Raw genomic sequence first — 26,001 nt, 5'->3', positions numbered from 1 at the left:
ACAGAATGCATAGTAAAACATCGCTGGAGGGGTTAAAAAAAAAATAAAAAAATTTAACTCACCTTAGTCCACTTGTTCGCAGCCTGGCATCTCCTTCTGGCTTCATCTGATCTCTATGCAGCAACAGGACCTGTGGTGACGTCATTCCGGTCATCACATGGTACGTCACATGATCTTTTACCATGGTGATTCACCATGGTAAAAGATCATGTGACGTACCATGTGATGACCGGAGTGACGTCATCAAAGGTCCTTGATCCTATAATTAATGCTCACCACAGGTCCTATTCAGTAAAGGGGACAGAAGGAGATGCCGACATCGCGATCAAGTGGATTAAGGTGAGTTAAATGATTTTTTATTTTTTTTAACCCCTCCAGCGCTGTTTTACTTTGCATTCTGTATTCAGAATGCTATTATTTTCCCTTATAACCATGTTATAAGGGAAAATAATAATGATCGGGTCTCCATCCCGATCGTCTCCTACCAACCGTGCGTGAAAATCACACCGCATCCACACTTGCTTGCGGATGCTTGCGATTTTCACGCAACCCCATTCATTTCTATGGGGCTTGCGTTACGTGAAAAACGCACAAAGAGGAGCATGCTGCGATTTTCACGCAACGCACAAGTGATGCGTGAAAATCACCGCTCATGTGAACAGCCCCATAGAAATGAATGGGTCAGGATTCCGTGCGGATGCAATGCGTTCACTTCCCGCAACGCATCCGCGCGGAAAACTCGCTGGTGTGAAAGGGGCCTAACTGATTGCCCATTGTGTTTATTGATGACTATATAGCCATCATTGAACACTTAAAGGGGTATTCCCATACAATGGGGGCATATCACTAGGATATGCCCCCATTGTCTGATAGGTGTGTGTCCCACCGCTGGGACCCGCACCTACAAGGAAAACGGAGCGGGGAGAGCTGTGGCTGGAGGACCCACCAAGTGCTGCTCCCCGCTGCTCCCATACAAGTAAATGGGAGCGCACCGCGCACCTTACGACCCCTGCTCCCATTCATTTCTATGGGGCAGACAGAAATAGCTGAGCCAGCGCTTGGCTATTTTCGGTGGCTTCATTAATTTCCCTGCTCCTTTCTTGTTGTAGGTGCGGGTCCAAGCGGTGGGACATGCACCTGTCAGAGAATGGGGGCATATCCTACCGATATGCTCCCATTGTATGTGATTGTAAAACCCCTTTAATTTTCAATATAACAATACAGTGCTGCCACCTAGTGGCCTGTATTGGTATATTCATCTAATAGACCCTGAAGCATGCTTGAGGCTACGGGTCTATTAGCGCAATGTAACAGGTTCCCCAATCTCAGCTGGGGAACGCTGTGACCGAAGCGGAAGCGCGCGGCTTCCACTTCCGGAGTGCTCTGATGCCGTGTTCACATTTGACCACGGCATCTGAAAGGGAAAATGTATGCGATCAGCCTTATGGCTGATTTCATACATGTGCCGCTGGTTTCTGCTTTTTAAAATAGCAGAAACCCGGAGGCTATGGCGTCTGCTCAAGCGGGCGCCATGTTTAGAGACCAGACTTTCACCGTACCGTACGGAGGAGGTCCTGAAGGGGTTAAAAACTGTTGGCCTATCCTTAGAATAGACCTGCCGTACTACATAATATCAGAACATTATTGTTTCGTATTCTGTAATAATAACCTGTTTTGTGGACATATCTGTCTCTAGAGTGTGCTTTCTAATCCGACCTCGTATCAAGCATGTGAAGCAAATCACCGGTAAGTAATTCTTCTTCTTCCAGCTAGCTGATATTCTGGTGTTCACTGCACACACATGATACATTCTTATTGTATTTTATTCTCTGCAGATCTCGTCAATGCAGATAAGAAATCAGGTGTGAGCAGGAAGTACAAGATCATTTTTAGTCCTCAGAAGGTAAGCGTGATACATGTTGGGGTTCTGCATTAATAGTTTTTAATGATTAGAGTTAAAGTGCCAGATAATCTCTACCATTGTTTCTCTGTAGTTTTACACATGTGACATGATTCTGGAGCAGGAAGGAGTTTATGGAGGTAAGCGGGACCCACCGATTTTTTGTGATAGAGCCTCATAGTTATAAACTACCCCCCTCTATCACAAATTGTAAAGAGGCTTTACAGTAAACAGCACAGGCACATAGTTAAAAAGAGGACCTGTCACCTCTCCTCGCATGTCTGTTTTAATAACTACTTGCATTCCCTGCGTAATAACAATTCTGGACCAGGCGTTCCTTTATTATTCCTAATAGAAGTTAATGAATGGATTGCCATCAGTCTGCAATAGAGTCCAATTAGATGTTACCAGTTGGGGATGCCAGCACTAATTGGATATTGACAGACTTTGCAGCATAACCCCCACTGGTAACACCCATTTGTCAACCTATTCATAAACTTCAACGGAAATAATAGAGGAATGGCACCACATAGCGTCTTATGAAAATATGCTCCAGAATTGTTGTTGTATGGGCCATGGAAGTAGCTACTAAAACAGACAGGCAGAAGAGGTGTCGGGCCTCCTGTAAGCCATGGCATATAGAGTAGTAGCTTTATATATAATATAATCACTGGAATGAGGCTGAGCTGTAATACCAGACACTGCCCAGAGTGACTCTGTTTATGAAAAAAGGATTTTAGAAAAAAATTCTATTCTAAAATATCTTCACTGTTGCTGCACTTGAACGGGGTTGTAATGCTCATAAATATTTCTATATTGTGGTGATTTTTCCACTGGAGCAATGTTATTGTAAGGTACATGGATAATTGTTTGAAAAGGAGAAAACTAGATTGAAATATCTAATAAATAAGCAATAAAACTAGATTTATTTTTTATTTATTTAGACGTAACCAGTGATGAATGGCCTTTTTGTCTCCTCCCCTTGGATGATGATATCATCAGTATGGAGCTACCAGAATTTTATCGGGACTATTTTCTTGTGAGTAATAAAGTGCCCCAGTGTTAAAGTACAACTCCCGGCAAAATGTGTATTCTCTGACCTGTTAGAAAGTAATGTCAAGTGACCAGCACTCTGATCTCCAAAGGACACAGGACAGGAAGTCAGCTACTTTTCTAGTCATTCCTATGAGACGGACATTGAGGCTCCCATAGGAATACGTAGAGAGACTGACTTCCTGTCCACACATCACATGCTGTGTCGGTTGGAAAGTCTGATTGCTGGTCACATGACACAGCTGAGGATCAGAAGGGAGGGGATAACTCACAAATACAGACACTGGTAAGAAAATTACTTTAACCAAAGATTACATCATGTACCTTTCTAGCAGGTAAGAGAATAACATTTTTGGCGGGAGTTCTTATTTAATATTCATTATAAATCAAGAGCAGGATTCTTCCTTCATCAGGAGGAGCACTGTACAAGCGCTGAGAGTCCTCCATACCCCAGTCATTGTACAGGTAACCTGAAGTGGAATATGCTGAAGCATCAATGTAACGGAAGTATGCAGTAGGGACAAGATTTACAAGAACAGAAACCAATCTTCTGTATTAAAGACTCTATAATTCGTTAATTTGTTCCATAGCTGCCTCTTTACAGCCCTCTATATATGAGGGGCATCTAGATGGTGTAGTAAAGAGGCAGCTATGGAACGTATCATAGAGTCTTTAAAGGGAACCTGTCACCTGGATTTTGGGTATAGAGCTGAGGACATGGGCTGCTAGATGGCCACTAGCACATCCGTAATACCCAGTCCCCATAGCTCTGTGTGCTTTTATTGTGTCAAACAAAAATTTTATATATATGTAAATGAGGCTACTAACGTTTCCGGAGCCCAGCCACGCCCACTGTGAAGGAGCCCAGCACCGCCCCGCATCCTCCGAAACTTCTCCTTTCTCCCCGACGTCAAAGCTAGAGCGCCGTAATCTTGCGATGCGCAAGCTAGCATCAGCCTCAGGGAACGAACTGCGCATGCGCTAGTTCGCGCATCGCGAGATTACGGCGCTCTAGCTTTGTGACGTCGGGGAGCAAGGAGGAGATTCGGAGGATGCGGGGCGGTGCTGGGCTCATTCACAGTGGGTGTGGCTGGGCTCAGAGTCAGAGAACGCTGGACTCATCTAAGGTTCATTTACATATATATATAATAGTTTTTTTTTACACAATAAAAGCACACAGAGCTATGGGGACTGGATATTACGGATGTGCTAGTGGCCATCTAGCAGCCCATGTCCTCAGCTCTATACACAAAATCCAGGTGACAGGTTTCCTTTAATATAGAAGATTGCTTTGTCGTTACTATAAGGTCGTGACTATAACTGCTACCCGGCAAATATACAGAGAATCGACCGGACAAAAACCGCTGCACATAGCAGTTTTTGTCCTGCCGATTCCTGGCATTCTCTGATGGAATAGATGACCAGTTTAGAGTAGGGCTTAGAAGTTGGGATACCCAGACTGTTAAGAATTTGTATTCAGAGATGTCATACTGGATTTGAAGATAACAGAATTTTAATTTTACGAAACTGTATCTCAGCTGGGGCTCTACACATAGTGATCCTAAATTTCTGATGTCGCATTCACATTTTGGATGTAATTTATTATGTAATGCACCCCTGGCATGCACAGATTTTATTGCTACCATGTTTCTTTTTATCTGGGACATTATAAATTATTAAAATAACCAATCAGATTCCACTTTTGTTTTTCCAAAGAAGCTCTAAAGAATAAAAGGTGGAATCTGATTGGTTGCTCTGGGTACCTAAGTCAGTTTTAATTTGCACCAGTTTTAATAAGACTCCCCAATGTCCATGAAGTTCCTTTCCAGTATATATCAGCATAAAGTACACCCAATATCCAGTATGCATACACGTGTGTGTCTGTTTATGTTGCATTAAGATATTCTTTGAGATGAGCATGAGGCCTTTATCACAACAGTAATTCCTGCCATTTTGCCTTTACACAATTTTTGCTGCAAACACAAATACAGCTATTGTACCTTGCCACATGTGCGCTTTTTCTTTTGGAAAAAGTTCTAGTAAAATGTTTAGTTTTGTTTTCACCGTGTAGTACCTTTGATCTATTTTCCATAGGAGGGAGACCAACGGTGGATTGGAACTGTGGCCAGAGCTCTCCATTTACTGAATTCAATCTTTGGACCAATGTCAAAGGTTTACGGGATAGGAAGGTGTGCTAAGGTAATGAATGTATCATAGTATTCTGTGCCTTAGGTTAAAGGGGTTGTCCGGGAATTTATTATTGAGGACCTATCTTCAGTATAGATCATGAGTATGTGTTCAGTGGGGGTCCAACAACCGGGACCCCCACCGATGAGTTGTTTGAAGAGGCTGTGGTGCTTCACTGAGCGCTGTGGGCTCCCTGCAGATTCTGAAGCATGGAGGGCCAGAGGTGCACCTAGTTTTTTAAGAGCTAATAAATTTAGGTGCATCTCACGCCAACGCATAGTAGGAAACAGTAGTCTTGATAAATCTGACCAGGAGGAAAGCTTCTGGTGCCAACCTCAAACATATCCATAGATTTCCTTTTGGCCCACATCAGGCCTTATACCTCATTATACCTATTTTTCAATTGTATAGAAAGACATGGCTGACTCCACTCCTCTATACAGGGGCATACTGTAAAAAGTGTGTACCACACGTTCCCCTAGTAGGAGCCTATGAATAACATTTGGCACTGTATTCTCACACAGTTGCATACGTTGCAACCTTCTGTTACATTGTGAAATCCTCCACATAGGGTAGCGGATTTCCTGAGCATTGTATGAAAGGGACCTTATGGGGGACCAGACCTTGAATCAATGGGGGAGATTCATCATCTCCCTCTGCCACAAAAAAGTGTCTTTACAAAGTCACAAGTCATGTAACTTTTTAGATGCGACTTTTTGAAAAATAGACTTTATTGAAGCGTACACATGCAATAAAAAAAGCTAGTGTTGCCCAAAACGCGTCAAGTAATTGTTTTTGAAAAATAGTCGCAATTGCCTCTTTTACGCTGCCATCGCCACTTTTCCAAAAGGAACGTGATAAGGGTGGGAAAAGGGTATGGCCATTAGCCAAGACAAATTTATCTTCATTTACACCAGTTTTTCGGTGCAAATGAAGCCAAAAATCTACGGCAGCTCTGAGCTGTTTTCTGTTTAGGCGCACGGACTGCAGGCGGACGTGCCTAATGTATGACTAGGCCTGACCCTCATCATAAATTAGGTGTATCCTCCGGCAGAGCAGGGGATTTCAAGACCATGCAGAAAGCGCCGGTCTTCATAAATGTCCCCCCATTGTGTTTGTTCACCTGGAGAAAGTTGGGGTATTTACACTAATGGTGAGGACCTTCTTCCAAGTAATAGTCCAATCGACTGCATTGTGATGTGAATATCTATTACAGATGACATATGAAATGTGGAAAGAGCTCCTTGATGACGAAGATGTTATTCAAAAGGAGAGGAAACCAGATCTGGGACTTGTCTTCATGATAGACAGAGGTTTGGATTATTGTCATGAGTATATTCCAGAACTGAGGAGAAATTAGAACAAACTGATATCCATAACCACTGATACACTGGGCTATGCTTAGTGTGGGGTGGTGAATGACACAGAGATTCAAAGAACACAAAAAGCACAAGTCGTGCACTGCCGCTTAGGCATTGCATAGTTTAGCATTTTTGGTGTGGCGTTTATCAGTTTTTTGTGGGTGTTTCCTTTAGTTTGACAGAAATGATAATTTTGAGCGATAATTTTGTGAAAATGTAGTAGCACAGTATAACTATAATTATTTTTTTCTGTCAATTTAAATTAGATAATGACTAGGGATGAGCGAATTGACTTCGGATGAAACATCCAAAGTCGATTCGCATAAAACTTTGTTAGAAAACTGTACAGAGCGGGCACTCCGTACAGTATTAGAATGTATTGGCTCAGATGAGCCGAAGTTAGTTCTTTGCGAAGTCTTGTGGGTAATAACTTTTAATTTATTTTTACGGTTAAAAACCTTTTACCGAACTCTGTTTCGGTTCCAGGTGTTTTTTACAGTAGAAATTAATTTCTGAAGTTATTACTGGTGATGAGCGAACTTCATATTTTGAAGTTCAGGTAGGAGTATATGCTGAATTGCGCTATGGAATCCGTTACCACAGACCATAACACAATTCTGTGACTGAATGCCTTTAGAGGCATTCCGTTATTCATTCCGTCATAATATAAGTCTGTGACCTTCATAACGGATCCGTCCCGTTTCCGTTATGCAGGACAGGACTCCAGCATAACGGAAAACCGGACGGATCCATTATGCTGGCCATAGACTTCTATTATGACGGAATGAATAACGGAATGCCTCTAAAGGCATTCAGTCACGGAATTGTGTTATGGTCCGTGGTAACGGATTCCATAGCGCAATTCAGAATATACTCCTCCCCAAAGTTCAAAATATGAATTTCGCTCATCCCGAAAGTCTCGCGAGACTTCGCGAAGTAATAACTTCGGCTCATCTGAGCCAATACATTCTAATACTGTATGAAGCGCTCGCAAAATGTTCTTTTTTACAGGCTATTTTTATCTTCTGACTGTAGATTTATTTTTTTTCTACTTTCTGTACATGATTATGGGGGCTGCAGTTCTGCCTGAGGTGTTATTAACAGCATTTAGAGATGTGCTTTATGGCAGCCACCTTGGGCATAGACTCAATAGACAGGAAGGGATTCACTGCTCCGTGATCTGTGCAGAGGTCATCACACAAGGATAAGCTGGTAAGCTGTGAATGGTGGATCCTGAGTTAACTCCCCTTTACTCAGGCCATTTCAACAGGCAGTTATCCAGAATGAAGTGTTTGTTCCCAATAATTGCCTTCTTGCCAGAGTAGGTCAGAGCTCAACTTACATGCAGTGGTATCTCCTCAGTATGAGGACGCTTGGTCACTGCTATATACAGCACAATTTGTTGCCCAGAAACGATGATTTTATTGTCCGTATCAATGATGCTTTCACCGAGTGAATAATCGGCAGCACCTTTATGTAGGGTAATTATCGGAAACAAGAGTTTTGTAAAAAAAAAAACCATTCTTTCCCAATAATTATGACCATCGACCTGTGGAAAAGGGCCTTTATAGATACAGAGGTGTTATCTGTCATTGTAATCTTTCCTCTGATTATATGGAGATGTCTGCTGAAAATGATCTGTATAGAACAGAAAGTCTTAATATGTTATTAGGCTTACTGGCCAATGCAAAGGTTTTTTTTTAAATATAGTAAGTGCGATGGAAAACTACAATGAAGTCACCAGAAATTAAAAAAATATGTTTAACAATAAAACTTGCCTTAAGCAAGAGGTCATTTCTGATGACACATTGCCTTTGAGTAACCTGACTGACAGTAACCCAGCTGACAGCGGAACTAGATTGGGTGCCTTCCTTAGACCAAATAGTGCAGAACACTTCTCAAACCAGTAGGGCCATCTTGGAGATGCTGAGGTGCATGTCCCTGAGGTCAGACGTGAGACATTCAGATTCAGAGATGGTCACAACAGGCTCATGTGTCAGATGCCGATGCAAACAGTCCAAAACCCCCCACCTTTCCATGTGTTCCCTAGGAACATCACCTTCTTCCCCTCCTCAACTGTCTCTCTCAATTACACCGCGCAACAATGATTTTGCTACTGAGAGAAAAACATGTGATTTATACTAAAATGAGCGCGCTGATTCCAAATATGAACTCGGAATTTGCCTGACACGTCTAGATTTTTAGGTACATGCAAAGCCTATTCAGTTATAATATTAATGCATTATATTGGAAATATTCCAATGGACATGTCCAGACCTGTTCGGACGCACTCAGGCTGATGTCAGCAGTAAGTATATAAGGCAAGCTGGACAGATTTTGATAAAGTGATCTGTTATAGTGCTATCAGTTTTGAAACTGAAGATGGATAAACGCAAATGTGATAACGATCCAGACAATTTCTGCTACATATGTGGCAAATCCACTACTTATGATCAGCGCAAGAATCTGACAAAGCGAGTGCGTCTTGCAGCTTGGGATGCATTTGTGCTAGTAGTGCAGAACTTCCTTGGGAACAGACGAGTGGCAAACTATGCTGAATTAGTAGACAACATGCTTACAGCATATGAACAACTTGGCTGCCGAATGGCATTGAAAGTGCATTTCTTACATTCCCATCTTGACTTTTTCCCACCCAATTTGGGACACGTAAGTGACGAACATGGAGAGCGGTTCCATAAAGATATTTCTACAACGGAGAACAGGTATCAAGGCCGCTGGAATCCCAACATGATGGGGGACTACTGCTGGTTTTTGCAACGGAAAATATGACCATTCACAAACGCAAAAGCAGATGCCTGAAGCACTTTTAACAGTACTGGGCCTTGCTCAAGTAAGACCTTTAAACTGAAAAAACGAGATTTTTTGAAATGTTGTTATTCCATTACATTTTCATACACTGTTTACTACGCAAACTTTGATGTAGATCAGGTAATTGTTGCAGTAAAACTCGTTCGGTTCAAAATTATTCAATGTTTTCCAAGTGCTTAATTCATTTAGGCAGACTTCGGATTTGTAATCTGCGCACTCGATTTAGTATAGGACAAATGTTTTTTTGCCCAGTAGCGGACGAAAAGTTTTTTTTGTTGTTGCGTGTGGTGTTATGTTTTCCAAAGAGGATGACCATTGAGAGGGTACAATTTCAGATGTAGAGCTAGGCCTAGACGAGGAGCAGTCTACTAAACTCTCATCCATAATGGACAGTCTAATTTCGGCATTTGTGGAGACCTAATAACCATTACCAGTTTGTGGTGCTCCCCTTCTGGCTGACCATGGCTCCGAGGGTCTTCACCAAGGTGCTCACCTCGGCCGTGGCTCTCCTTTATGCTCAGGGGATAGTAGCAATCCCATACCTGGACAACATCTTGATCAAGGATCCTTCATTGTCATCCAATCTGGACAGCCTATGAATCGTTTTGGACATGCTGGACCGATTTGGCGGGGTCATCAATCTACTGAAGTCATTTCTCCTACTGTCCCAACAAAATCACATTCCTGGGGATGTCCTGCTTCTTTTCACTTTGCAATTTTCTATTAGAATTTGACTTACTACTTTTCTGGGCACCATCTCATCTGTCTAGCTAATCAGCCATCTCTGACCACTGTGTAGTAGACGTACAGAAATTGTAATAACCTTTAAAGGGATTCTGTCACCAGTTTTTTACCCCCCCATTTAAAAATATGGTTATGTTCATGGAGCTCTAGCGATTCCTAATGTGGTCTTATAACCGAAATCTGTAGGCTCATTTTGTCTAAAAAACGTTATAACTAACCTGTCATTCATCTCACAAAGGTGCCCAAGGGGATGCTCATGTCTTCCAGATGCCGCCCGCACCCGCCGCCGTTCGTGCCCAGCTCCTCCTTTGCTGTCATCAGCGCCGCCTCAGAATCCTTTGCTACGCCTCCGGCTCCCTCACTCCCCCCTCCTTCTTCTCTAACATCCCGCGTGCGCACAGGCTCTGACAGGCTGGCGCCAGTGTTCAGGTCATCGGGAGGTTGAGTGAAGTGCCGGCGCATGCGCACTTCGCTCCATGAAGCCGAACGGAGAAATCCGCAGTGCGCACGCGCGGGATGTTAGAGAAGAAGGAGGGGGGAGTGAGGGAGAGCCGGAGGCGTAGCAAAGGATTCTGAGGCAGCGCTGATGACAGCAAAGGAGGAGCTGGGCACGAACGGCGGCGGGTGCGGGCGGCATCTGGAAGACATGAGCATCCCCTTGGGCACCTTTGTGAGATGAATGACAGGTTAGTTATAACGTTTTTTAGACAAAATGAGCCTACGGATTTCGGTTATAAGACCACATTAGGAATCGCTAGAGCTCCATGAACATAACCATATTTTTAAATGGGGGGGTAAAAAACTGGTGACAGAATCCCTTTAAACTAAGAGGTCAGGAGCCTTTAAATTAGCATTTTTGAACTTTCAGCATCGAGTTACATTGATGATTGTTTGAGAATGACTAGTGTTCGATCACACCAAGATGACATTCTGTTCTTGCAGATGTGGACTACATCACTCCCCTGTGTTCTCAGGTCGTATATGAAGGACTTGTTGATGATATCTTCAGAATTAAATGTGGTGAGTTGAATTCTGAAGTGACACTTTGGAAGCCACCGGAGCATACTTGTGTTCTATGTGCAACTGCAGTTACTCCCAGGTACCGCACTAGAGCTATTAGATGATGCTGTCATTTGACTGGAGAAGGAGTTTACCAGTGAGCCCCAGATATGCTAGTAAGGCCTCCTGCACACAACCGTTTCCCCCCCCCCCCCCCCCCCGTATACGGAACTATTCATTTCAATGGTTCCGCAAAAAAAACTGAATGTACTCCGTATGCATTCAGTTTCCGTTTTTCCGTTCCGTTTAAAGATGGAACATGTCCTATTATTGCCCGCAAATCACGTTCCGTGGCTCTATTCAAGTCAATGGGTCCACAAAAAAACGGAACACATATGGAAATGCATCCGTATGTCTTCCGTTTCCGTTCCGTTTTTTTTGCGGAACCATCTATTGAAAATGTTATGCCCAGCCCAATTTTATCAATGTAATTACTGTATACTGTATATGCCACACGGAAAAACGGAACAGAAACGGAAACACAACGGAAACAAAAACGGAACAACGGATCCGTGAAAAACGGACTGCAAAACACTGAACAAGCCATACGGTCGTGTGCAGGAGGCCTTAGGCTGTGTTCACATGTCGTTTTTGCCCCATGTTTAACTTATACACAATATGTTAAGAAGGATGCCTCAGAGGAATGCCATACAGTGGCATCTGTCACCATAGGTTTCCATAAAAAACAAAAAAAAACAGCAAACTTATCCGTTAACGTCAACATTTTTTTGCTAGACTCTACAGGATAGAAAAGTTTAGCATGTTATGCTTTTGCATCCCTTTTTTCCCCAATATCCCAATATTTATGTTAAACTTAGGACAAAAAACATGTTATGATTGTTTAAAGGGGCTGTCATGGAATACATATGGGGTCATTTATCAAACTGGTGTAAAGTAGAACTGGCTTAGTTTCCCATAGAAACCAATCAGATTCCACCTTTCATTTATGACAGCTCCTTTGGAAAATGAAAGGTGGAATCTGATTGGTTGCAATGGGCAACTAAGCCAGTTCTTCTTTATACCAGTGTAATAAATGACCCCAATAATCTCTAACAGTTGCCAGCAGGCTACGTTTCTTACTGAAAGGATCATACTTACCTGCTCATCGCCGCTGTAGTCCTCCGCTCTGGCTCCCATGGTTTCTTTTCCACCTCTCTGGCATGGGCATGGTCACCTGGTCGTTAAAGCCCAGAATAGGCTGGCCACTGAGGCCAAACACACGTGTGTTGAATGAGATAAACTTGCAACGTGTGTCAGTGTGAGGTTCCGTTCTGGCCTCACTCCTCTGACAGTCCTGAAATCTGTTGTATTAGGCCTCATGCACACCGCCGTTGTTTTGGTCCACATCCGAGCCTCAGTTTTGGCGGCTCGGATGCGGACCCATTCACTTCAATGGGGCCGCAAAAGATGCGGACAGCACTCCATGTGCTGTCTGCATCTGTTGCTCCGTTCCGTGGTCCGCAAAAAAAATGTAACATGTCCTATTCTTGTCCGCGCTTTGCGGACAAGAATAGGCAGTTATATTAAAGGCTGTCCGTGCCGTTCCGCAAAGTTGCGGAACGCACACGGACGCCATCTGTGTTTTGCGGATCCTCGATTTGCGGACCGCAAAACGCACAACGGTCGTGTGCACTGACTTTATTATGTTCGTGTCATTCAATAGATTCCAGGACTCTAAAACCTCATTCACACGTCAGTGATTTCCATCAGTGATGGTGAGCCAAAACCAGGATTAGAGTCTCCACAGACATAAGGGAAAGATCTGCTCCTGTTCTGTGTTCACAGTTGCGAACAAGAATAGGCAATTCTATAGGGGTGGCGGCCAGGTGTATTGCGGATCCGCAATACAGCACAGACGTGTGAATAGACCCTAAGGGCTCGTTCACACGAACGTTTTTTGCATTCCGTATACGGGCCGTTTTTTGCGTTCTGTATACAGTCCGTATACGGAACCATTCATTTCAATGGTTCCGCAAAAAAAACGGAATGTACTCCGTATGCATTCTGTTTCCGTTGAAAGATAGAACATGTCCTATTATTGCCCGCAAATCACGTTCCGTGGCTCCACTCAAGTCAATGGGTCCGCAAAAAAAACGGAGCACATACGAAATGTCTTCCGTATCGGTTCAGTTTTTGCGGAACCATCTATTGAAAATGTTATGCCCAGCCCAATTTTTTTCTATGTAATTGCATACGGAAAAACGGAACGGAACTGGAAACACTACTGAAAAAAAAAAAAAAAATAACAGAGAAACGGATCCAGGAAAAAATGCTGTGCGATCCTGTTAGAGCCTCTCACTGACACACGATACAAGTCTTTTCTGGCCTAAGAGGTTAATGGTTTAGTGCAAAATATTGGTGTAAAGGAAGCCAAGCCAAGAGGTGGCATAAAAAGAGGTAAGGTCAGGAACGGCCAGCACTAGAGGCAAATGCTTCATAGCATGCTGGCAGCGGTCTGGGCATTCCGTTATTCACTCGGACTCTGAATCTCTTAAAAGCTACCATGATGGTCATTCGCTCAGATTTGTGTCTGGTGCTGGAAGTTAGACTATTTCTCTGGATGTCCGGGCACATGAGGATTTTCAGATCCAGCGGATTGCCGACACGATTGTCTTGCTTTTTTACGTAACAGTCTCTAGCAAGATGTGCCTAATGCAGTATACTGGCCCCGATTTACTAATGTGTCTGTGCCTAAAATCTGTCTAAAAAGTGGGGTGAATTGGAGCAATTGGGGCAAAACTTGGGTTTCTACACTTTTTTTTCCAACTTGCAAGGGGCGATGGCCTAAGATGCTTTGTTTTGTGCAGCGTAAAATTCTGTTTCAAAGTAATAGCCAACCAATAGTTCTACACTATACACTATAGATGGCATAGAGCTAGACAAGTGTCTGCACCAGATTTATCATCCAGCCTGAGCCCCAAAACAGTGGCCCATAGCAACCAATCAGAATCCACCTTTCATTTCTCACAGCTCCTTTGAAAAATGAAAGGTGGAATCTGATTGGTTGGTATGGGCAACTAAGCCAGTTTTCCTTTACACCAATTTTTTTTTATAAATCTCCCCCAGGGTGTCGAAGTTTACACCATCTATAGGGTTAGTAAATCTGGACGTGTGTCTGTGCTAAATTTGGTGCATCTTCTACCTGCCAGGTCTAATTTTAGGTTGTAGTGAATATTTCTCTCTCATTTTTACTCTAACAAAAAATATTTTTCTTGCTCTTGTCTATTTGATGTTATTCTATGTTTTAGGAAGTGTGGAATTTGGGCCTGAGGTGACCTCCTCTGATAAAAGTGTGAAAATTCTTCTGAACGCTCAGGATAAGGTAAGAACTTTTCTATGACGGAGAGAACCTGTCACCCCTGACATAACTGCTTGCTTTCTGGAGCATTTGTTTCATATAACTTTATGTTGTGTCATTCCTTTATTATTCCTATTAGAAGTTTATTACTAAATTGCCAGCACCCTGCAATAAAGGTCCAGCTGGGTGTTATCCGTTTGCGGTGTGTCTCTGCACTGATTGGATAGTGTCAGCATGTGCAGGGACACCCTCCCAACTGGTAACATTCATCTGGACCTTTTTTTATTTTTATTTTTTGCAAACTGTTAAATTGCAAATTCATTTTATAAATGTTTAGGAGGAATAATAGAGCAATGGTACAACACACCGTTCTATTAAAAGATGCTCCAGAAGAATTGTTAAATGGGGAATGCAAGCAGTGACCAAACCAGACATGTCAGGAGAGGCAACAGGTAGCCACTGTATATCTTATGCAGGTCCATATGTATATGAAATGGATTATAGCATTGGTAATTGCCTGCAGTACTTCTTCTGACTTTTATTCTCATTAGAATTCTTCACTCCCATCATTAAAACATTTCATCTTGAGTTTCCAGTAGTCTGATAGGGAGTCTCCTTATAGAATTCAGACTATTCCATGCTGTGATCTCCTCCACATTCCTAGGATTGTATTCCTCTCGCCCCACTCGTCTGTATGTGGCAGATTGAGAAGAAAGCTTTACAATCCGCCATGCTGCCTGTGGACCTCTCCCGCTTCCAACCAATTTCCAGCCATTAAAATTGGTCTCATCTGCATTAATATTACAGACTAGCCTGGACCGATGCTGAGTGTAGTGTATATTATGGTCGTGCTTACAAGGGTTCCATAGAAATGGCATGTCCACTTCTGGGAGCCTTCAGAGACCCTTACATACATGATACTTTCAGAAGTCACTGTAACATAGTTAAGATCCTGATGCACTTTATTTCCACCCATTTCTATTGGCTACGTCCATTCATATCAGAGTAGATTCATTTTTAACTACTCTTATTCACGTGCTATGCTATCACCCTGGATTTCGCCTCCTTTCCATGTAGAGAGGTGAAATCTGCATGTATAATATACAGATTTCACTGTCAATACACTGCGGATTTATGATTAAATCCGCCCCCAGATTTAAGATGGAAATCTCCACTGCGCATGCACCGAGCCTTACTTGTTAATAGTCCATAAATGCCAACTGTGATGTGTGAACAGTAATCTTGACTATAACCTGAGGACTTCTAGCAAAATATGTTCTCTCAAAAATTTGTCTGTTTGTAAGGCTGAAAAAAAGACATCTGTCCATCCAGTTCAGCCTGTTATCCTGCACGTTGTTCCAGAGGAAGGCAAAAAAAAAACAGTGAGGTAGAAGCCAATTTTCCTCACTGAAGGGGAAAAAATTCCTTCCCGATTCCATCAGGCAATCAGAATAACTCCCTGGATCAACGACCCCTCTCTAGTAGCTATAACCTGTAATATTACACTCCAGAAATACATCCAGGCCCCTCTTGAATTCCTTTATTGTACTCACCATCACCACCTCCTCAGGCAGAGAGTTCCATAGTCTCACTGCTCTTACCGTAAAGAATCCTCTTCTATGTTTGTGTACAAACCTTCTTTCCTCCAGACGCAGAGGATGTCCCCTCGTCACAGTCCTGGGGATAAATAGATGATGGGAGAGATCTCTGTACTGACCCCTGATATATTTATACATAGTAATTAGATCTCCCCTCAGTCTTTTTTCTAAAGTGAATAACCCTAATGTTGATAATCTTTCAGGGTACTGTAGTCCCCCCATTCCAGTTATTACTTTAGTTGCCCTCCTCTGGACCCTCTCCAGCTCTGCTATGTCTGCCTTGTTCACAGGAGCCCAGAACTGTACACAGTACTCCATGTGTGGTCTGACTAGTGATTTGTTAAGTGGTAAGACTATGTTCACATCACGGGCATCTATGCCCCTTTTGATGCAACCCATTATCTTATTGGCCTTGGCACTGGTTTCTACAGCTTAGTCCTTTTCCATGTCAGTGTTACCCAGTGTTTTACCATTTAGTATGTACCGGTGACTTGCATTATTCCTTCCCATGTGCATAACCTTACATTTGTCAGTGTTATACCTCATCTGCCACTTCTCGGCCCAAGCCTCCACGTATCTCTATCTTGGTTATCTAAGGTTCACAAGGGACATTACTTAATTATTCTATCACCAAATTGCTCACCGTACTTCTCCTAGACTGTAAACTGTGCTATGTTCTGTGCATGTTTCACTTCTGTATAATGACCTATTATATGCATCAGTGTAAAACTTCACATCATTTATATACTATGTTCCGATATCCCTAGGTATTTGGAGAAATTCGGAATGAGCATTTTTCCAATGTGTTTAGCTTTCTGAGTCAGAAAGCCCGCAACTTGCAAACTCAATACGATGTAAGTGGATTGTGTAGATTTTATGTTCTAAATAATAAAAAAACGTGTGGCTGTATATTCACCATTTGTGAAAACGGAACTTTTTATGTTTTAAAAATGTAATTGAGGGTACAGAGAATAAAGTATGCCAGCAGGAATGATATATAAGGGGGCATATTCCCATGTTTGTGTTACAGGAGTAAATCCATGAACAATACTTTACCCCTATGTACAGGATAAGTGTCTGATTGATGGACCTCCTACGATCATGAGAATATGAGTCCCATGTTTCTCTGTATGAATAGAGTGGCAGTCGTGCACGTGAGCCCCTGCTCCTTTCAGCTCTATAGAACTGCCAGACATAGCTGAGCACGGCATTATACTATCTCCAGCTGTCCTATAGAGTTATAGGGAGAAGCAGCAGACATGCACAACCGTTGTACAGTCAACCCTCACCAATCACAAAGCGATGATTGGGACATGGCGTCACGTTATGATCAGTGGGGGTCACGCTCTGGGACCCCCATGATCATGAGATTGAGAGGCATGCAGCAATGGGCTGCAGTCTGTACAGGGAACTGTAGAGTGTCCTCATTCATGTAAATGGGGCTGGCTGCTGTTCCCTGCATCAAGATTGGTTGGTGTCCCAGAGATCAGACCCCCAGCGATCAAAAAGTGATGGCATATGCTAGCGATATGCCATCGCTTTACGATACAGCCAGTATAGCAATAATGACCCTGCTGTGTGATTGAACAATGGACATGTGATCTGTCATTTTTTTTTTTTTTTATGTTTTTTTTTTTTGGGTGGGGGTAAAAGGCATTATTCTAACTGAGATTTATTGAGATTGAAGGTTTTGTTCAAGATTACACAAACCATGGCTGCTTTCATCTCTAAGCAGCCCCGCTCCTGACCACAGGTTGTGCCTGGTACTGCAGATCCGCCCTATTCACTTTAGTGGAGCTAGACTGCAGTACCATACTAATCCTGTGCAGTCCCTTTAAAACCAAGTGTATGTTTCATAGATAGTTTGCATTTAGAAAATCGCATTGCTTATAACTGTTAATATTTGATGCGTTCCAGAAACGTAGAGGAATGGACATCAAACAGATGAAAACATTTGTTGCTCAGGAGCTGAAAGGATTAAAGCAGGAGCATCGCATGCTGAGTTTACGTACGGAGTGACCCTATTCTTTACTTTATAGTCGTACTTGATCCTGTTTTATGGACTGTATGTGCTGAATCATGGTAAATGTAGGAGCTGTTCAAAGCCTGGAAACCTGAATCTGTCTGTTGAGCTGCTAGATCATTTCTTCTACCCTTCTGTCTTCTAATGGCGATGCAGTAGATGAGCCTGAATAATTGTGTAATTCCTGCAAATCTAGACATGTATTCATTTAGGGCTCATGCACACGACCGCATGTATTTTCAGATCTGCAAAAAATTGATCCGAAAAAAATACGGTTAACATTCGTAAGACAGTCCTATCCTTGTCCGTAATGCAGACAATTATAGGACATGTTATATTTTTTTGCTGAACGGAAATACGGACATACAGAAACGGAATGCACACGGAGAAACTTCAGTTTTGTTTTTTTTGCGGATCCATTGAAATGAGTGGTTCCACATACGGTCCGCAAAAAAAAACAAAACGGAATGTACACGGAAAGAAAATACGTTCGTGTGCGTAAGTCCTTATAGATTTTTCAGCTTTGATCAAAATATCACCATTTAATGTATATGCAGAAAAGGTAAATCCTCTCCTTATCCTGTGCAGATTCTGTGTTACAGCCTGCAATTAGCCTAGAGCTGTATTCATAATTCTGTTAGTGTCAGTGCTGAAATCTCCCTGCATTTCTTGCAAAGCTTGCTCAGGTGATTTGTGTTCTGTGAAGGGTAGTCTTTACATCGGACACATTGCAGCAGTCAGATGTAGGCAGAATTAACATCCACTACAGATTACGAGCTCAGCGAAGACGCAGAACACTAGACCTGATGCTGCTGGTTGTTATTTAGCTGCAATACAACTACAGCCCTTATGCTTTTCTCTGTAGTAGAAGTAGAAAGTCATTAACATTGGCTGACCCCGCCAATCATCATGTGGATGGGGGCCCTCAACTTTTCCCCAACAGCTCGTCTCAGGGGAAAAGCAGTACTGGACTGCTGGATGTCAGCATGCCCAATCCTTGTTTACAGGGAAGATAAGTCAGTGTCTCATCTTTCCCCAATCAGAAGATGTGCATGCTCGGATGAGTTTATGATGGGGTCAGGGGGAATAGCTGTTGGCCAGATGACCTTTTTGCCTGACAGGTATCTAATGTGCATGGCCAACGGACTCGGGAGTGAAAATGGAATTTAGGAATACACAGTGCCAGCAGCTGCCTGTGTGGATGATAACCCCCTTTTGCGTAGTACTTTGCCTTTAACCGTTTGTGCCTGTAATAATATTCTTTTGAAGTGGTTTTAAGTGAATAAAGCCCAGAACAGGCAAACATCTCTTATCATTCAATGCAGAATGCATATTTTTGTACAGGTGATAAATAGATATTGTAGGATGAGTGACGTGAGCTCTGAAATGAATGATTATGGTTATTATAAATCAGGTAATCATACATACACTGTGTAGTGGCTGGCTAAAGGAACAGTGAACACAGAAAATCCACAAAAACATAGAAAATATCCCGGCACATTCTCTTTTCATTTCCTCTTTTTTCTCTATTTTGTCTCATACTACAGTTAAAACGGAGAAATCTATAAAGAAATCTATTCTCTATATGCCCCAGGAGATCACCTATGCCCCCTCCTCATAGTCATGTGTCTTGCTGTACGACAAGTAGCTGGAGCAGGAGCCTCCATGCTGTTCCCTGTCTGCTGTGGGACAGGCAGGTAACAGCAGGAGGCAGTCTCCAGCCAAAGATGGAGAAGATCAGCAGGCGGGTAACCCATGTGTTCTGTGCAGGATTTCTACAGGACCATTAGTATTAGGATCCTGCAGAAAGTACAGAAAAAAATAGTGAGGGCAACTACTGTATATTTCTTGCTTAATTACTTGGCATTCATTTCTAGGTTTAGTGAAGAAAACATGCAGAACATTATTGATCATGAATTGAATCACGGAGCAGGGGTTATTAGAGAAATGCCAGTGCCAAGCTTCTTCTAAGGTGGTCCAGCTATCTTGGAAAGTTAGTAAATAGGAGTGATAACATGTTGTGGTAAAGCCAATGTTCTTGTGTTATTTTTGATAAAGATATTGGAGCCTGTGAGTCGATCATGAAGAAGAAAACCAAACAGGACTTCCAGGAGCTACTGAAAACCGAACATTGTAAGTGTTTATATCTTGTGTCACAGCTGCTTTGTGGTTCCTACAAATCGGTGGGTGTCCCATCACCTCCAGCTCTACTAGTGTAAGGCTAGGTCAACATGTGTCGCGCGACAATAAGTCACGAAATAGATAGGGCACAACTACACTGCAACATTTGTGGTGCGAAATTTTGTCGCACCAATGTCGCGCGACAATTTTTATAACTATAGTCTATGGTGTCGCAGTGCGACACCATAGACTATCATTATAAAAATTGTCGTGCGTCAAAATGTTGCACCACAAATGTCGTCGTGTAGACCTAGCCTAATAGTCTAAACTGGAGATGATTAGGAAAACTAATCGCTAACGAGTGTTCGCATGAACCCTCAGTAGCGATCATCAGATTGCCTGATGAATGAGCAAACACTTGTTCATCAGGCAATTCTAATTTTTAGGCATGCTTAAAAATCAATGCTTTCCAGCGGCAGATCGTGCAGTCTAATAACGATCTGCCCCCTGCAAACCACTAGACCGTATGGGAATGAGTGATGGCATAGCGATATCGCTGCATGTAATAGCACTGGTCTCCTCCGCTAGCTAGCAAGCGATTGCCAGAAGGAATGCTTCGCTCCCAACAATCGCTTGCTCAGTCTGCCTGTGTAGTACAGGCATTAGTTGTCACGCAATCACTGGACGGATCTGGTGCTGGTTGAGAGAACCAGAAATGCTGCAGACTAGAAATGCTTCAGCAAGTATACAATCTACGGTGGAATCAGGATCCACAGGGGAATATAATATGCTGGGAGACCCTTTTTTTAAGAGAACCTCTTTAATTGATTTTTAATAAACCAGTACAAAAAGTAGTCTGTCAGTTGTGACCCTGCAAACTATCCACATATGTATGCTTAAAAAGTTGTCCAGGACTCGTACCTAGGTTGAAAACTGCTGACAGACCTACTTTAAAGTGAGCAGCATGATGATGAATTGGGTTCCTGCTGTAGCACTAAAATTATTTTATTGCTATTGTACACACAGCATTACTAGAGGGATTTAATGTTCGAGAAAACATCAGTGTAATAGAAGAACACATAAACAGACAGGTGAGTCCGTCATATTGACCAGCAATAACTGGTGGACAATGCTGATATTGTAGATGCATGTAAACAGCCATTGTTCCTTTTGCAGGTATCACCCATTGAGAGTTTACGTTTGCTGTGTCTACTGTCGCTCACAGAAAATGGTAGGCCCTGCCTCTTGTGTCACTGATCAGAAAGCCTTTATACATGGACATCTTTTAATCGCATTATTTATTTCTTTAGGTTTAATAGCAAAAGATTACAGATCTCTGAAGACTCAATACTTACAGGTCTGTACGACCATTTGCATGTATAGTAAAAGTGTTTGTGCCTCGTGATCGTTAACTGCTTATTTTGAGCTGCCAGAGGATGTGCCTAATTTATGACGGGGCATCAGGCTCATCCTCCAGAAGTCGGTGAGCCTAAACTGAAATCTATGCCAGCTAGAAGCGTATTTTATGCCAGAAAACGAGCGTAAAAGAAGATATAAATGTGCCTGGCCTGCTGGCCCCTGCCCCCTTCTTGGGAAGGTGATGAGGACAGCGTAGATTTAGGTGCAGAGGTGTTTTAAAAAGTCACAGACATGAGCTTTGCAACCTCTTTGAAGCTGAAGTCACTCAGTCTATGCTGATAGAGAAGCTCGGTCTCATGTCCACTGACACTAGGTGGTCGAGATGACCTACTTGTCAGAGCATTCATTGATTTGCATATCAGGCATGTAAAATAATTGGGGGAATTGGGGGAGGCAAGCAGTATGGGCCCTTTTATACAGAGCCCACAGAGTGACACTGGCCAGGAACGAGAGGGTGGGTGAATGATCATTACTACAATTATTCTTTTCCATTCAGTTTCCTTGCACAGGAAGATGTGTTGCTGTCAAACATGGATTTTTGGTGCCGCATGAAAGATGCAATCACCCGACAAATGAGCATCTGCTCTTTTGTCAGGTGACCGGAAGCCCCTTTACATGGCCCACTTAAGGGGAATGAGCGTTCTGATAATTGTCCTAGGTCCCTCAGCCTGTCTAAAAGGGCCCTGTCACATACGTACCATCCTAGCATGTGACATGGGTGTGACTGCAAGGGGTTAATTTTGTCCACTCAATCTTGTGCTCACCTTTCAATCAGCCTCAATCATACCCCAACACAGTCCACGCACCCCAGATACCCACCATCTACGGAGTTCCAGGCCAATAGATATCCCAACATGCGTTCACTCGAGCAGTCAGACGGCAAGCAGGGCAATAGATGCAGCTTACAGGGACTAACTTTAAAGCAAACACCTAATACAAAAAGGGTTCAGTGCTTACAAAAATTTATACAAAAAGACAAGCTATAGTCCTTCATAATCATTGGGTTAAGAGGAAATCTAGAAACGCAGTGTAGCACCATTCATATGGTCAGCCCCCTGTTTTATCATTTCAGCTCTTGGCTCGTGTTTTAGAGCCGCCCTTTTGAATCAGTAGTCCCTTGTTGGTGACTTCGCAGCAGACTGATAAAGGGGCAAGTCCGATGAATATTAATTTGTAATTGTTTCGTTAATTTATCCCCCAGTATGGGTTTAGAGGTGCACCGCCGAGATGTCCATTTGTTCATTCCTTGGAGCTTGTACACACCAGATCCAGCTTACCCTGCAATAAAAATTCCTCCGATTAAGTTCAAAGGCCTTTTAAGAGTTCACATTTTACACATGAGGACACAAGCTATAGTAGAATACCATATATATATATATATATATATATATATACACACACACACATCCAAGTCATCTTTTCATGACGCCTAATTCAGGTATGCTGTACTTGCCTAGTTTATGTCTCAGCTGAACTCATTCAACCCTTTTCTGACGTGGTTTATATATGGAAAGAGCCTATAAATTCGATGCTAATGCAGTTACTCATTTTAGGACCATGGATAAAGCCATTGATTAATATTAGGAAATGTAGAATTCACACAATTACAGCCCAGACTGATTCATGTCTCATATGGTTTCTGAAACATAATTGTTTCTAATGACGTGTATTTGCTGTGCCGTAGAGTCAGCTTTTAATAAGTATTGATCTGCTTTTCAGTCATGTTATTCTTGTCTTAAATTGAATTCTCTGCTTCATGTAGAGCTACGGCCCTGAGCATCTGCTGACATTTTCCAATCTAAAACGCGCCGGCCTGCTGACCGAACAAGCTCCAGGAGAGACTCTGACTGCCGTGGAGAGCCGAGTGAGCAAACTGGTAACGGACAAAGCTGTAGGTGAGCTTGTCTTTTCTGAGACACAGGATGACACGTTACAGTATATGCTCTAAATCAGCGGTTCTCAACTCCTTTGGGGGTCGATCGGCCCTTTCCGGGGGGTCGCCTGAGGCTTTCCATTGTGGGTCGCCCGCACAACGGCAGCGGCCCCTTATCCTCGCGCACAGGAAGTGATGTCCTATCACTGCCTGTGCTTGAAGGAGCCTGACATCTGGACGGGTAAGTCGGGCCGCCTGTCTGCTGAGGTCTGAGTTTCTTCGTTAAGGACACCGCCGCTGAGCACCACTGCCACCAATGATTTAATTGAGCCTGGCTAATTTTATTTAAATTATTTGGCTGAGCAAGGCTTAATTTATTTGGGGGGACATGAAGCACCGCTGATTTATTTATTTGGGGGACCCTGAGCACTTCCGATTTATTTATTTGGGGGACCCTGAGCACCATTGATTTATTTATTTAGGGGACCCTGAGCACCATTGATTTATTTATTTAGGGGACCCTGAGCACCATTGATTTATTTATTTGGGGGGGGGACCTGAAGCACCGCTGATTTATTTATTTGGGGGGGACTTAAAGCACCACTGATTTATACACCATGCGTCAATACAAAATTTCATTTATTTGTAATTAGAAATAAATATTTGACAATATATAACATTTTGTCTTTGTGATTAATTACTCTGCTTTAATTATGTTCAATTTGTAGCAATAAAAATACATCCTGCATATCAGATATTTACATTACAATTCATAACAGTAGCAAAATTAGTTATGACGTAGCAAGGAAAAAAATGTAATGGTTGGGGGTCACCACAACATGAGGAACTGTATTAAGGGGTCACGGCTTTAGAAAGGTTGAGAACCACTGCTCTAATTAATCATATATAATGCTGCTCTGAGGCAATGACACATGTCCTGTCTAGTCCTGCCATTTGTATAGGAGCTTTGCTTTTTCTCCTCTTAGATCAGCCAGTAAATCCCACCCAACAGGATATTGTAATACAGTCAAGTTCATTCCCCATAAGAATTCCTAGACCTATTTGATCTCTTTAAGGAGACCCAGTACCCCGGGAGGTTTGGTTACAGTGGCAGATGTGTAATACATCCAAGAAGATCTGTTAGCGCTACCACATTTGTTACTATGTGAATTATAACATTATCAATAGCTTCAGACACTGGTAGTGGCAGAATTAGACATTTGTACCTAATCTTTCAACAAACTTTGCATTTCCATGATATCACTTGTATGTAGCATTTTGTTAGCAATTTTCCTCTGTGCATAGTGAATGTCTAGTTTGTAGTTCTCCTAGAGGTGAGTTGAGACCAGCTGCCATCCACTGCACACAAAAGTAGAGGTGAATCTACTTCCTAACATTCTCTTATGCACTCGGAATCAGCCCCAAGATCATGGAGGACATTACAGAGAGGTACTGACCTGAATAAAGTGCTTATGGAGTTTATACCTCACCCCATGTAGCACCAGCAGTCTGCTTGTCCATGTGTGCCTCTGCTCACTCCCCCTCCCCTCTCCATAGACTTGCATTGACATATGTAATATGATATATGATCCTCCTGTGGAGCTGCTACTGTCAAGGTTCAAGGATGGAATTAATGCATTTTTTCAAAGTGAAAAGCAATTATTGGGGGGGGGGGGGGGGGGGGGGCAGAGATAAACAGCTAATAACACGAGAAGTAGACATTTCTCACTGATAACATATTACAAAGTTTCTTATGGTGGCTTTACCTTGTACTATTAATTTATGAAAAGTTGTGTGAAAAGTTTGTGACTATTTAAACTTTTGTATCTTTGCATATGGCTGCAGGAAAACTTACCGATGCATTTTTATCATTGGCAAAAAAGAGCCATTTCAGAGGGATCAGCAAAAAGCTGGGACTAGTAAGTAATGTGTTGGTAACATCATATTATGCTATTACTCTTTATTGCTTTTAGGAATGTTAATTACCTATAAGACTCGGACTATACTTGTACACATTAGACAAGACTCACTGATGTCTTTTGTGTATGGGATCATGGGCATGGTGGTGTTCAACATGCCAATCACTTATGTCAGTGAGTAATAGATTACTGACAGAGGTGTCTTATTTTACTCCACATTGAAAAACATGCACACTTGGCCAAGCTAAATGTGGTGGAGTTGGAATAAATAGCTTGTTATTTAATGTTTATGGTGGCGGTAGGTCTCTACTTTCAGGCTTCTGTTGCCTTTTGATGTCCAGAATATCATAGTATTCTGCATTACCCTATCCAGTAATAAAAACAAGGACTGACAGACCCATTATAAGTCTGTAAGGGGAAAATGGATCATGACAGATCATAAAAAGGCCATTATGTATCCTGAGAAAATGGCAGCCATGACACAAGTGTCAACAGAGCCTTGTAGTTGGTCTTCATGAAGAAGAACACTTTGTTATGTGATGTTTTATCTAAACGTACCATAGTGGTGTGGCTTTGATCATGAACATTTTTGCTGTGTAACATTTCAGCAGCACGGA

The 26,001-nt window shown here is 42.5% G+C and overlaps 1 protein-coding gene across 1 annotated transcript in view; it reads left to right on the top strand.

Annotated features, from left to right (window-relative positions):
• The window catches only part of VPS33B (VPS33B late endosome and lysosome associated), a 53,442-nt gene that overhangs the window by 13,240 nt on the left and 14,201 nt on the right, over window positions 1-26,001 (top strand). Inside the window, exons 5-20 of the mRNA XM_040414123.1 lie at window positions 1,697-1,746; window positions 1,836-1,903; window positions 1,995-2,040; window positions 2,845-2,939; window positions 5,048-5,152; window positions 6,357-6,453; window positions 11,017-11,094; window positions 14,382-14,455; window positions 16,797-16,883; window positions 17,947-18,037; window positions 20,111-20,185; window positions 21,200-21,264; window positions 21,350-21,404; window positions 21,484-21,530; window positions 23,355-23,487; window positions 25,311-25,384. Coding sequence (XP_040270057.1) covers window positions 1,697-1,746; window positions 1,836-1,903; window positions 1,995-2,040; window positions 2,845-2,939; window positions 5,048-5,152; window positions 6,357-6,453; window positions 11,017-11,094; window positions 14,382-14,455; window positions 16,797-16,883; window positions 17,947-18,037; window positions 20,111-20,185; window positions 21,200-21,264; window positions 21,350-21,404; window positions 21,484-21,530; window positions 23,355-23,487; window positions 25,311-25,384 — 1,240 coding nt within the window. The remainder of the gene's footprint in view (window positions 1-1,696; window positions 1,747-1,835; window positions 1,904-1,994; window positions 2,041-2,844; window positions 2,940-5,047; window positions 5,153-6,356; window positions 6,454-11,016; window positions 11,095-14,381; window positions 14,456-16,796; window positions 16,884-17,946; window positions 18,038-20,110; window positions 20,186-21,199; window positions 21,265-21,349; window positions 21,405-21,483; window positions 21,531-23,354; window positions 23,488-25,310; window positions 25,385-26,001) is intronic.

The sequence above is a fragment of the Bufo bufo genome, chromosome 1 (assembly GCF_905171765.1).
Source record: "Bufo bufo chromosome 1, aBufBuf1.1, whole genome shotgun sequence".
Taxonomy (NCBI): Eukaryota; Metazoa; Chordata; class Amphibia; order Anura; family Bufonidae; genus Bufo; species Bufo bufo.
This window is presented reverse-complemented; position numbering and strand designations above follow the sequence as displayed.